Source organism: Lates calcarifer, linkage group LG7_1 (assembly GCF_001640805.2).
Source record: "Lates calcarifer isolate ASB-BC8 linkage group LG7_1, TLL_Latcal_v3, whole genome shotgun sequence".
NCBI classification, from domain to species: Eukaryota; Metazoa; Chordata; class Actinopteri; family Centropomidae; genus Lates; species Lates calcarifer.
The window spans coordinates 10,028,861-10,042,652 of NC_066839.1; the positions used below are offsets into that span (position 1 = coordinate 10,028,861).

At 40.4% G+C, this 13,792-nt stretch overlaps 1 protein-coding gene across 1 annotated transcript in view; it reads right to left on the reverse strand.

The window, feature by feature from the left end:
• mthfd1l (methylenetetrahydrofolate dehydrogenase (NADP+ dependent) 1 like) overlaps window positions 1-13,792 on the reverse strand; it is a 35,874-nt gene that overhangs the window by 14,460 nt on the left and 7,622 nt on the right. The window contains 11 exon segments of the mRNA XM_051071860.1: window positions 3,715-3,826; window positions 7,509-7,577; window positions 8,306-8,389; window positions 8,391-8,447; window positions 9,699-9,707; window positions 9,709-9,776; window positions 11,091-11,212; window positions 11,916-11,995; window positions 12,300-12,407; window positions 13,052-13,098; window positions 13,600-13,736. Of these exon segments, the coding sequence (XP_050927817.1) occupies window positions 3,715-3,826; window positions 7,509-7,577; window positions 8,306-8,389; window positions 8,391-8,447; window positions 9,699-9,707; window positions 9,709-9,776; window positions 11,091-11,212; window positions 11,916-11,995; window positions 12,300-12,407; window positions 13,052-13,098; window positions 13,600-13,736 (893 nt within the window).

The following is a 13,792-nucleotide window of genomic DNA, read 5'->3' on the forward strand; positions in this document are numbered from 1 at the left end:
AGACAAGAAGTTAAATTAAATTAGAAATTTCTTTGGGGAAAAGAAGAAGAGGAAGATTGTGAGAAAAGGGGAGAGCAGAATTTTATTACTAGGACAAAACCATTTCTCAGAATATAAATGATAATATTGACATTAAGCAGAATTTGTGGTTTGGGGGGCCTTGGCTGCATCATCTCCAGCTTAACAAGTCTCTCTGAGTAAAGAGCAACAAATAAAGCCTGAGGGATGAACACAAGAATGTAACCAGACATTGTTTGGCCACAGACTGCTGACAGAGTGTAGTGTTTTTCATTAGCACCACGTTGGAGCTTTGGCACTGTGTACTGAACCAGCCTGCCAATAAAAATCCCATTCGTAGGTACAGTATTTGCGGATACTTCCATAAATTGCGTGATCTCCCACAAAGTGAGCACAGGAGTACTCATACCACACACGCACAGTAAGTCAGAGCAAAGCATATTCAGAGAGAAAATAATGAAAACACACAAAAAAAAAAGACAGTATCAGTAACAACCGTAGATATAACAATCTGTGTCTCCCACCACATTACACTGACCAGGAGAGTGACACCAGAGGATGTCATGAGGAAACACTTGCAAGCTTCCTGTTCTGTGTGACAACCTTGAACTGTTCAGAGAGTGGTGTGGAGGTGGGGGTGGGGGGCATGTTGTTGTCAATGGGGCCAGAGAGAGAGAGAACTGGATGGTGTTAAAGCATTGGCCAGCATTGGCACCCTGGCCAATAAAAACACTGACAAAAATGCTGGAAAGTAGGCCAGATCAACACGACCATCTACCTCCTGTGAGAATTTTCCATGAGCTATACTGTAATCCTGAGTAGGGCTACAACAAAGGATTCTTTTTTTATTATTGATTCATTTGTTGATTAAAATACTCATATTTTTAAAAGGCCCCCTTTCTGTACTTTTTACCACTTTATTTGTTCCTAAAAATTAGTGATTAATACTTATCTGTTGTAAAAGTTATTGATTAATCTACTAATCATATGCAGTACTATTACCTCTTAATTCACTCTAGGTATACTATGTGAGTTATCATTCCACTTGCAGCTGTATTAATTCACTAACTTGCATGTTAATGCTGTTGACCAAAATAATACAATGATACCACCTAAATCCTGAAATCATTATCTTTTAAACTCAATTCAGTATGTAAGTTGTAACTATACATATCTTGGGATCACCAGAATATGCATAGTTTTAAAAGATTGTGACTAAAAAAAGGTTGTTGGGATGAAAATATCTTACATGCCGGGTTATCCATCATCATTTCTCAGTGGTCATTTCTCTAAAAGCCCAGATGATTTGTTGCTCTAGTTTAGGGAAGCTTTGCGGTGTGGGAAATCTTACAGTAAGTCAGTATCAGGGGGTTATCTGCGTTCAATACCCCAGACTGTTAATGATACAGGAATCCCTCACATCTGGCATGAGGAATTCATCCTCGAGCAGACCCCCTCCAAAAGCAGCATTTCTCCATTTTAATTCCAGATTCCAAAGTGACTTGAAAACCCCCACAATAATACTGAGCATGATGAAGCATGGCCCCAAGTATGTTCATACACACCCTCACAATCCTTACGGAGTTCACTAAGAGTTCACGTACTTCCTTTGCCTCATAAAAGGAGCTTTCCTGAGATAATTAAACTGAATTAAACTGTATATTACTTTGAGACACTCTGGTATCAGAGACACCAAAGAATAATTCAGGTTTATTACTGCTTGGGTCTAAGGTTTGTACTTTTGGCCATTACTTTTCACTGTCCCATCCATTCCCATAATAGCATTACACTAATCAAGTTGATTGTTGAAATTTAGAAATGAGATCTGGGAACACAGAGACGCTGTTAGAAAGAAGCAAGATGGGGCAACAAACAGGAGCAGTCAGGCAATCATACAGATGTTAAACCTGTATTAACAGATGCTTAGGCTACAGTGAAAAACAAATAGTTAACATACTACTGAAACAACAGCTTATTTACACATCAAGCAGACACAGCGAAACATTGGCATTCATTTAGAGTAGGTGAACAGGTCTTTACCATTCACTCTCCTTTTAGCTCTTGTCTGTTCTCCACCAATTTTTGAGAAAAATATCTGGCTCATTAGCTGTTCAAGGCTCCACAGCTGTTGCATTTGGAAATCAATGAGAGTGAACCAGAAACAGCAAGGTTGCTACAAGCAAAACCAAAACAATGAGCTGAAAGCTGCTACCTACAGCTGAGGAGAGCTGCAGGGTCTGGTTATAATTCTCTGTATGAGGGGGTTCGAGCAACGGCTTTCACATTACAGGTCATTTGATACATTGTTAATATTGAAATACTGAATAGAACAGCTTTAAAGAAACACCCAGGTTAGCCAAACATATGTGGAAGATAAAAATAATAATAATAAAAAAAGAATTAAAACATTTACAGTTTATAGACTGCCCTGGTTTAACTTGGACCTAACTCTCTGTGGTTGTTCAAGTTTGCCTATTCAATGAGTGATTGCTACCAGCTTTCCGTTTAACCCCCAAATAAAGTGGTTTAGATAATCTAGCTAAATTGATTGCTAATTTACAATCTGTCTGATCACTCCTTTCTTACCCTATATAAATACATATAGGACTGTCACTCTGTGTAGCAGTTACTGCTAGATCATGTAAAAGCTGACCAGATTGTGTTTGCAGAAATATTCATTTTCTTAACTTTGCTGTTGTGTTATTATTCTTTCCAATGATTCCATCAAAAAGAAGGCAGCATTTGTGGCATCAGATAAAAGAGCTGAGAGGAGAGAGTGTGAGAGGGAGGGGGGGTACATGCATCCCAGCTGCTGGGGGAGGAAAAGGAGAGAAGTTGAGTTCCTGGCATACCTGAGAGTCAGGTAACAAACACACAGACAGGGAAGGGAGGGAATGAGACGGACAGATGGAAAACAAGTGGGGTGGAGGTTTAAAAACACATACGAGCCTCCCTGCGTCTCCACTCCAGTGTTGTGAAACCCAACTCTCTGCCCACGCTGCCTACACATTTACCCAGCTCACAGATGACAGCTTGTGCTAATATCACCCTTCTTTCTTTTACCTGTTATTGCCCTCACACAGAAAAAATGTCTCACATAAACATAAATACAAGCCTTGAGGATTTTTGCATGTACATTAAATGCACCTGACGAGTCCCGCAAACATGCACACACATGCATTCCAAACATATTTCTGTAGCCAAAGTAAATGAAGGCAGAAAGAGAGCAGATGGACAGATAAAAGTGGAAATACTCAAGTATGCTTTGACGTTGAAGGGATTAGTGTGGTTTACTCTAAAGCATTCCAGGGGCTCTTAAGATTATCAATCTGCTTCCTTCCTCTGCTGTTTTTTGCAATCCTTCCACCAGTTTCCTCGAAAGTTATGCAGGAGCAGGACACCAGAACACCACAGCAGCTAGCTAGAGGCAGGTAGAACAGAGCCAGAACCAAAACTAAGATGGATCTAGGCCAAAGGTCACAACTGCAGGGGAGCAAGCTGAAGTTCATGACTGCAGTAAATTGTAAATTAGACTTTAAGTTTAGCCCTAGTAAGGCAGATCAGGCCTTAAATCTCTCCACATCTGGGACTCCAAGACAGACACTTAACATCTTGTTGTCTGTCATCCCCAAAGTTTTGTGGTCATGCAGATGCCTTAGCTCTTGAGTGTGATCTGTATGCACGGTGTGCTCTTACCCACAAAACCATCCCGTCCAACCAACTTCAAAGCCAGTTTGTCTGCCAGCACCGAGGAGTTGCCATGGGCGATGTTGGCAAAGGGCCCAGCATGGACAAACACTGGGGTGCCCTGTGACAATAAGAGGGGCACACAAACATACAGGAGGAGATGAGAAAATAGTGTAACCCAGAGCAACTTACCCGACCAAGTTTAAATTAGAACTAAGCAGGTCTTTCATACTAAATTCGACATCTTTCAGTCAAACACCCAGGATAAATATTGACGTGTGGATGCACTTTGGCTGGAACCATGTTTGTCTAAACAGTAGGCACAAGTTAAGAGGTTCTTGACAGGCCTGCCAGCCTGACTGTGGGCCAGGACTTCCTTCCCCTGCTGATTTGGATAATTCCCTAAAGGCTGGACACACACACACACACACACACACACACACACACACAAACTACAAGAGCACTTCAAGTGCAGGTTTCCGTATCTGGCAGACACTCGCACAAACACAGTACAACTACTTTCAGTTGCTATTTACAAAGTGACTAACTTTACAATTATGAGCATAAACACAATGTGAATACAATAAAAAATGGAAAACATTCAATAACCAAGCCATAATATGCTCAGCATTCACAGATACCAACACATATCCATTTTTAGGAGAATGGGTCGTAAAATTGTGGCAAATTTAAGTTGAATCTCAATATCTGGCTTGAAATTAACCTTAGTATTGATTTCTCTGTTCACTCTGTTCTAATATTGAAGGCTGTTCAGTATTCTTACATTTGATATCTGAAATACATTTTGTTCATAAGTCGATCATGGATCAATAATACACCTCCTGCAATTGAGGGATGACATGAAACTCTATATATTAAAAATAAATAAATAAATGACAAATATAAGCTCTCAAATCAATTTTCTACAACCACATCTAATGGTACTTTTTCTTCAACTGAGGTGATATTGTAACTGCTGCTCAGACTCAGCTGCTGTTATCTTATAAGCAGCAAGCCTATCTTAAATAATCTGCAGGCAGTAGTGGTTTATCTTTGGTTGTGAATTATTCAGAGATATTTTTGTTGGGTGCATCCAGCTTACAAAAGGCAAGGTTTCAAAGAAAACGGTTACCAAGGAAAGATCTACTCTTCAAGATCACAATCCCTGCGCTGCATTCATGACAGACTTTAAAAAGGGAAATTACTGAGAAAACTGGTCAAGGCGAAAATGGGGGAAAGCCATCTGACCCATTGTTACACTGCCTGCAAACTCCTTGAGGAGGAGGAAAAAGGAAGGATGGGAAGGCCTTACACAATTTTCTAAGCTTTTGTTTGCATACCTCTCCCTCTGCCTGCATAAACAGCCTCCCCTCGGGGGAGTAAATCAACCATTTAACAAGGCTCTGATAAATGCTGCCACAATGCTGTCTATTTGTCCATGTAAACTAGTAGTATGGATTACAGCAGCACCAACGAAATGAAGTGGGAATACATAGAATAGAGAGGCAAGTAAAGGAAAAACAAGGGAAAGACAGCACAATATAATGACTAAAACATCATTTTATTATTGTTATTCATTCAGTAATGTCCTTTTCTCTATTCCAGTGGAAAGACAACACACGTCACATATTACGTGTATTTCCATGTGTGTTTGCAACTACTGAACTTTGATATGACCCCATTCACCCTTTCCACATCCGTACACGAGGGACAGCGATTCTGGAAACAAATAAGCCACAACAGGGTGATGACAGTGGAAATAAATGAAAAGTCCAATGTATCACCTCCTTCAGCTGGAGTTTACAAGAGGACTGTTAAGACTAGGAAGGGAGAGGAACAATAACAGGAAGATGGAGATCATTTCACTACTTCCTCTTCTTGTGGATCTCTTGTACTGTCCATCATGCCAGCTGCAGAAGAGTGCCACACTAATAAAATATTCCCAGCTAAGTTTTTCAGAGAGCTTAAGGACTCACACCTGAAAGCCTGAAGTCACAGGCCAGACTGTCTAGACTATGCTCTACTGCCTCTCACCAGGAAAGATGCATGTTCTGTGAAACTCCACGTAGACAGGATGTTAGAAAAACGCACAGAATGACTGAGGTCTGCTTAATAGACACGTACACAGGGAGCGGGTTCAAAAATGATCCCTTGTCCTCTTGTGCTATGTCTGCTCCAGACACAGAAATGAAGACTCAAACACACACTAACAACAGCTTCCATATGCCAGCTCTATTCTCATGTGTGTGTCTGTATTCAACACACACAATCACAAGTGAAGAGGGCACAAAGGGCATGACTGGTCAAGCTCGACGGAAAATTCTCAGGGAGTTCTGAGGCTCGGTCGGTCCCGATACCAGTTCCCTGACCAAAATCACAGGAAACCCACACAGGAAACAGTTTCACACAACAGGACTGCAATGCTTCCTCCAAAAAAACATAAAGTAACCAAATCTCCACTGAATACAACACTCCACCCGCTCTACACCCAATCTGGGACAGTCTGTGTATTTATTTTACCCACCCAATAGCCATGTAATCAAGCTCTCTGTTCAAAACCAATGAGGAACAAACAAACGAAAAATAGCCCTACAACAACAAAAGAAAGACAAAGCTGTTATCAGGAGCGTGACTGCTAACATTTTGCGTCCTGTAAGCTTAATGACTGACTCTAGTTGGGAACCACCGTCAGACACTACACTAAGTGAGTGAGTCATAAGCTGCATCTCAAAAGGGGACAGATTTTTATTTTTAATTATTTATGTTTTTTAACATTTACACTAATCCTACAAGTAAGAGCTAAGTCTTTTTGAAGCATAATGGTGAGTTCAAAAAGGAGTATGACAACATTTGCACAAATAGAAAATAGAAATCGACTTGAATGATTAGTCAATTATCAAATAATGTGCCAATTAATTTTCTGTTGATCAACTAATCAATTAAACTCCTGGATAATATACTGCTATACGGCTGAATATTTGACCTAGAAAATAAATAGTAACATTTTTACTATATACTTGTTTGTAAATACTGTTACAATTCAGTAATTAATTTGGATTTGTGACAGTTTCTTCTTCCATTTATTTTTCTACCAGTTATATTCATGCCTGCTGACCAGCCCCAGGATGATGGATTATTTTGAGACCCACATTTTCATCCTTTAGTGAAGTTAGTTAATGGGTTGGTAGTCTGTAAATTTAACTTCCATTAAGACGTGCTCTTTGGCATGTTTTCTGTTGATAGATGACTTTCAAATCCGACTCCCCTCCATTTCTCTATCCATCACCTTGAGGGTTGGGTGTTTTCCCTTTGGTACAGGGACAGCTTAAGGTCATTTATGTGCATATGTGTGTTTGTGCACACACAAGAATTGTTTATGTGAACGTGTTCATCTTACACTAATGTCTCAAAAGCTAAATGAAAACCAGATGTTGTGAGAGGCAGAGTTATGGTATAAGTCGTCACACCCAAATTAAACTGTTTCCTCAGGACAGTTGTATGACTCTGGATCGGGTGGCCCCCTGTCTGAAAGCTCCACCTGCCCTCTCCACACAGCTAAACTGCTATTAAGATAAAGAGCCATGGGAGGAAAAGGTCGATCTATCATCCTTTCTTAAAAGCTCTCAGTGGAGCATGCTTTCGCCTTCTTTCTTTTCTCTTACAGCAGCGGTAGAGATAGGTTTAGTGCTTGCTTTCCATTTCCCTGTGGACTGCCAGCCTATTTATTCTACAAGATATCCATCAGAGGACGCTACGTTGAGCAGGATAATGACTATTTAAGTGGGGTTATGTGCGTGTCTCACCTCAAGGGTCTGCATCAGCGTGGGCTTGATGGCATCTTTCATTAGCACCGCCAGTGCTCCACTCACACCCTAACAAGGAGAAAGAGAGCAACATGAGGATGGTGGTTAGATAGAACAGGTTATAAGGATTCAGACAAAAATTAATCTCATTAAAACTGATAGTGATGTAAAGAATCCTCAAATGGTTACAGTCCGATTTCTAGGTCTCAATCCCTTATGCTGCAATACTGCAAGCCAAAATTGCTTTCCAAAATATGCCTTGCCAGCAATTGGGACACAGTAACACACATATATAGTGCACACACAGTCATACATCATATTCCCACTGGGTCTGGTTCTTGAGGTGTGGTGATGTTTTTGCATCCTGACTAACCAGCCTAATGTAACTGTATAGGGGATCCTCCTGTACAGCCCTGAAACAACACAGGCTGCAGTTTTCTGTGGGAAACTGCAGCCAGCTGACCCCACAGACGGATCTGGTGAGAGGTGAGAAAAGTCTGCCTAACATCTTAATCACAGGTTACACCTGGATGAGACATTGTTTTGAAAGGGGGAGGTGGTACTGTAGTGTAGCATAAACTACTGCAGAGGTTTCACTATCAAAAATGGAGGATGGGTCAAAATATCACACACCCAGTCTTTCTCTGCATCTTAGTTTATCTGAAGTATTAAAGGAGAAAAACAGGAACACTCTCAAGAGTTTTCCCTGTAGAAATTCTCAGATGTAGTGATGATAAGCGAACGTGAGAGTTAAAATTCCCACAGTCCCTGAAAGAAAAGACCACACAGTAACACACCAGGTCCTCTGTGGTGACAGGCTGTCCGGAGCGGCTGGTCCCCACTACTATGCGCGCCAGTCTGTTTTTCATGTCCTCCAGGCTGATCTGCCAGAGCCAGGATGGCCATGATCTCGCTGGCCACTGCAATGTCGAACCCAGTCTTGAGTGTGAGAAAGGGAAAATCATACACAATGTAAACCACAAGGAAAACAAATTCTGATGTTTTTGTGCAGTGGCCACTGCCGCTGGTGGATTTAAAATTCAGATTATATCAACCATGAGATAGATAAGCAAAGATTCTGTAGTTTCGTGGCTGTTGTGTGAAACCATATGAAAGTTTCCACCTATAACGCAGAGCAACATGTTTACTCTTTCACAATAAAATACATTTGACTCAGTTTTAGTGGCGATTGCTTTGTAAAGAAAAAAAGTTTTGTGAGTGAATGAAATGTCACATCCCTTCGTCACAGTGCTGTAGCGATGACACTGCGGTACTAAAAAATAGCACTTTTCCACAGTGACTGGCAGACAATCTAGACACCATAGTCATAGGTTTATCACATGGACAAGAAAATACAAGTCTTACAAATGTGGTCTAGTTTTGAACTGACGACTTGGGGTTAAAATTCAGCGATGAACATGTTTAGTGACTTTCTGTAATGCTTTATGTGAAAATAATATAAAAAGAAAGAGCCTGAGAGAAAGGAGAGAAAATGAGTGAATGAGAGATACCCATGGGGAAGAGTATGGAAAACCAAAGAAGTCTCCATTCCATGTTAAAAAAGAAACATAACTTAAACCACATCAATCCACCAAAAGAAACACAACAACTCTACTCCCACTCCCAGTGCTAATACCCTGAGGGGCTATAGTATATCCAGCACTGGAGGAAGGTGGAGGACAGAGGAATGAAAGGGAAACAGAGTGGATGAACTGATGGCAGTAAATGTAAGCATATGCTGAACTAGCATAGACGTTGTTCCAGGTGTGTGTGTACGTGTGTGGCGCGCGTGTGTGTGTGTGTGTGTGTGTGTGTGAATAGGTGGGTGGGTCATTTTTCTCCTTCTTTAAACATTTGCTTTCACTTAGGCCTGCTTGCTTCCCATTGAGGTGAAGTGTTTATTTACAGGATTTCATTTAGCTGTCATTACTACAGACATATGGGTGAAATACATCTGGGCTTTATCATGGACAGAGGAGAGGGAAACCAAGTGGTCCGTGTGTGCATGAGAATGTTTTTGGGCACTTATCGTTCTACTGTACAACTACTTGAAAAGGTAGCCATTAATGACACCCAATTAACACACAGGTTATTACAAGTACACAAAACCAGGTCTGTGGTTGAAAAATATTTTAAAAGAACATAATAAATTTAGAGGAATCAAGATCACAAAGGGATGATGCTGCATACCTCTCTGATACTGTCCTTTCTCCGTGCTTGCCTGTCCAACTGTGATCTTCCTCAAGAAACGGTCGTTTGTATCGACAACTGAAAAACAAACACAAAAAGATAGTTTAAAAAAATCTTTAGCTGGAAATTAACGTTTTGTCTTTCATGGACACTGTGGCAGTTTCAATACTTTATGCCTTTACAGTTTAACAGACTGTAAAAATCAATTTCCACACATTATTAAATAGATAGTAATTCTCATCCACAGGCTTACACATATATAAGTCTAATGACTGACAAAAGGAGAGATTCTTGTCTCTTATTGTGAGTAGGTGCTGGCACGCTGGAAGTGCTTATGCTATGAGGGACTCGTTACCTAAAAGTTTCTTCACTCAGCACTTCGCCTATTCTCTGTTAAAATCAGTTATTCTGTGGCTACGCTGTTGTTACAACCAGCCAGGAAACCACAATAGTCAAACATTATCCTTATGCTAGTTTGATGTAATGAAAGGGAATGTGAAAAACATGGTTTGTTTCATGAACACACTGACACGCAGTCACACCCACATAACATTAGGTGGTAAATCTGTTTTTAATTTCCAGGGTTAGTCTCTTAAGAATGCCCTCTGGAGCCACTGGAGTAAATACCACATCAGTCATAGCAGCACCCGGCTGGTTGTTTTCACTTACAACTTTAAACCAATCCAGCTACCACTGAGGTAGCTATTCCCACTCATACCATAACCACATTTATCATCCCATGACCAATAACTGCAACACTTCTACATAGAATGTGTTAATTCAATATGAACACAAAGGCCAGAAAGAGATGTCATTGCAACTTTCCACTGATGAGACTTCAAATAGCCTACAATAAATTTTAATTTTACAATTTACTACATGAAAACGAAAATACCTCTATTTCAGGACTGCATGTGACATCCCTCAGACATGGCTTAATAAGAGAATGACTTTATGAACCATGGGATGTTTGTCAAAACATCTTTGATGCAAATTAGATTTGTGTGATAGTCATGATATTGGTTTTAATCAAGAATATGACTCTGTGCTTGCAGAACATTATACTAGCGGCTCTGCACCAAGTGTTACTATTTCATTCTCAGTGGGAATGTGTCAGTCTCATATCACTGTCCCAGTGAAGACACGTTTGCCATGTAGACATGTTGATTGCATTTGGTCAGTTTGCGTATGTGCAGCCGATTGAAAATACCATATATAAATAACCTCTTCAGTAAATACTATTACACACTGAACATGCCTAAAGTTGAAGACAAAACTTTACATTAAAGTGGGAGAGCTAACTCACACTGTAAAATGTGGGACAGCAAAATTCAGCTGCATTTCCCTTCAATGTTAAGTCAGCTGTGTGCATTCATATGCTTCTAGAGATACCTCTCTGCCAGGTGATCTTGGATGGGTCAAGGTCAAGACGGACGAAGGTGCTGACTTCCTGTGGTGTGAGAGCTGCTGGGTCTGTTTTGTTGATGCCAAGACGCTGGAATTGAAGAGAAAAACTACGATTAGATAAGTGTTTTTTGAAGTGATGGAGATGCTTAGGTGGTTTTAGGTCCAAGCTGTGGAAATAATGCTAGATGTAGCAATTTATTTGACTTGTTATGATAATTTGACTATTTCTTTTTTCTTTTAAATGAAAGTAGTACGATTCTTGCTCTGTCCACATTTGCTGGATGCACACACTGTCATCCAAGCATGTAAAAACAAATCCAGACTAAATGACTATGAAGCAATCAACGCACAGGGAGAGCTTGGTTTAAGAATGCAACTCCGTATCTATCACCCTATCCATTAAGACCAATAAATATTTTATAGTCCTTTTAACTTCTCATTCCAGAGACCTTAATCCAACAGGACAGCCAAACACTGAGGTGACTTATGTTCAAACGTCTCCCCTCTACCTCCATAACATCTGCTATATGTATATTATATATCAAGACTTGATATCAGGTATTTGTCATCAACAATAAATAAAATAACATTATTCAGTCATGTAAACAGTCAGGAATTTCATGAGGCATAAACAAATATGTGGAGATGAGGACATGAAGGAAGAGAAATGTGGAAAACTTTAGACAGGTTCACTGAGGGCCCCTAGTGGACAAAAGCATCTCTTTTTTTTAAAATAAGAACTGAACACAACAATGCCTGAGGGTCAGTAACTGTTTGACACCAGTGATTTTGGCACAGCAGTGTTTAGACTTACCTGCAGCCTTCGAGATCTGAATGGGTGAAAATCTTCTGACTCCATTCACTGAAGGGACCAGTCGATTGTACAGAGCCTTGGAAGTGTAGGACAAAACAATTATGTTGTGAAGAACATGCATATGAAGTACAAGTTCACATACAAGTTACAATTACTGAAACGCTTAATCTAGAAAGTTACTACTGAATAACTAGCATAATGCATTATTTCCTTTCTATTATCACTGAGAATAATTTATCTCAATAACAAGTCACTGAAAGAATTTTGTGCCTTAGGATTGTCATCATATTAGTGTCCAGGTCAAAACAACTGTTTCACATTTTTCACAGCGTGGTGTAAGAATTAATTATTACTGAGTGGCATCATTATCACATGGTCACCTTGTCTGACTGCGTCGCCTCGTGGAGCATCCTGGCATCGATGGCTGCTGCCACCAGGTTATTGGCAGCTGTGATGGCATGAATGTCACCAGTCAGGTGGAGGTTGAAACTGAAGGGCATTATGAGAGGAAAAAAGAACATAAAAAAACAAAGAAAAAGAGAGGAGAAGGGATTAGACATAAGACACAGAGTTACAGTAATGTAGTGGTTCACATTATGGGTGTGGATGGCCTGACATGGAAATATAACCTCTAACAATGGGGGTTAAAAGGCTGTAAATTTGGTATCACAAGATAAATGTGGTTTCAAACAAAGTAATCTTCTCATGGTTTTGACTTTGTCCCCTCAGACTTTCAAAATATTATGACTCGTATTCTGTGTTTGGCATGAGCCCTTCGTTATAAAGGAAACAAAACATGAACTTTACACAAGTGTAATGTGAAGATGAAGAGGTCAAAGGAAAATGCTGAAAAAAGCTGGTGTTTTGGTATGAGAAAAGGAGGCTGCCTTGTTGTAGACTACGTGTCTGGAGCTTTGAAACTTTTTCCCTCTCCCTTCTCATCCCTCACTCTCTATCGTTACAGACAGTGCCTTTAGTCACAGGCAATGTTATGCCACAGCTCCAGGGGTTGTGAGTGTGCGTATGCGTGTGTGTTTTTGTGCAAACTGGGGGGAGTCTCTGCACTTCTTGAGTCTTTGAAGCAAGTGCTAGTCCTGGTGGGGAGCACTATGAGTCTGTCTGTGTGTCTTACCTCCTCCATAGGAATGACCTGGGCATATCCCCCTCCTGCAGCTCCCCCTAGGCACAAAGAAGTGGTAGCACAGTCAGAGGCAGACAACAGGACAGGGACACACAAAGGAGGAATGCTGAGTGGTGGACTCTGAGTGAACTATTCCATCCCAGCACAAAATGTACCAGAGTATGAAATGCTAACCTCACACTGACAAAGGCAGCTTATCACACAGTTATTGATACATTCCTAACTGCTTCTTTGGGGTGCCGGTCTCTGGCCTTGTATTCAATAGGAAGCAAAACAAAATTCAGAGTTTCATTCCAAAATAACATTCACCATATTAAACTGCTGGACATCTTTTAAAAAAATGAAAAAAACAACTCCTTCAAGATTAAAACTTAAGTTGTTCATTCATTGTAGTAGTGTTCTAACAAAATATTTTTTTGAGGAAACAGTTAGTTTTGGAATGACTATCCTCAAAATAAGATTATACTGTAATCAAAGGAGGGGCAGAGAGCAAAGAGAGCAAAATTTTCAGACAGGATATTGAGGTATTCAATGCTGACCTTTAACCCCGAAGGTGGGTCCCTGGGAGGGCTGCCGGAGACAGGCAAAGGAATTGAGCTTCAGATGGGCAGACAGGGCCTGAACCAGGCCAATGGTCACTGTACTTTTGCCTTCGCCCAGTGGGGTGGGGGTTATACTAGACAAACAGATAATATGGATCGGTTTTGAATTAGAAAATAGGTTACAAACTGT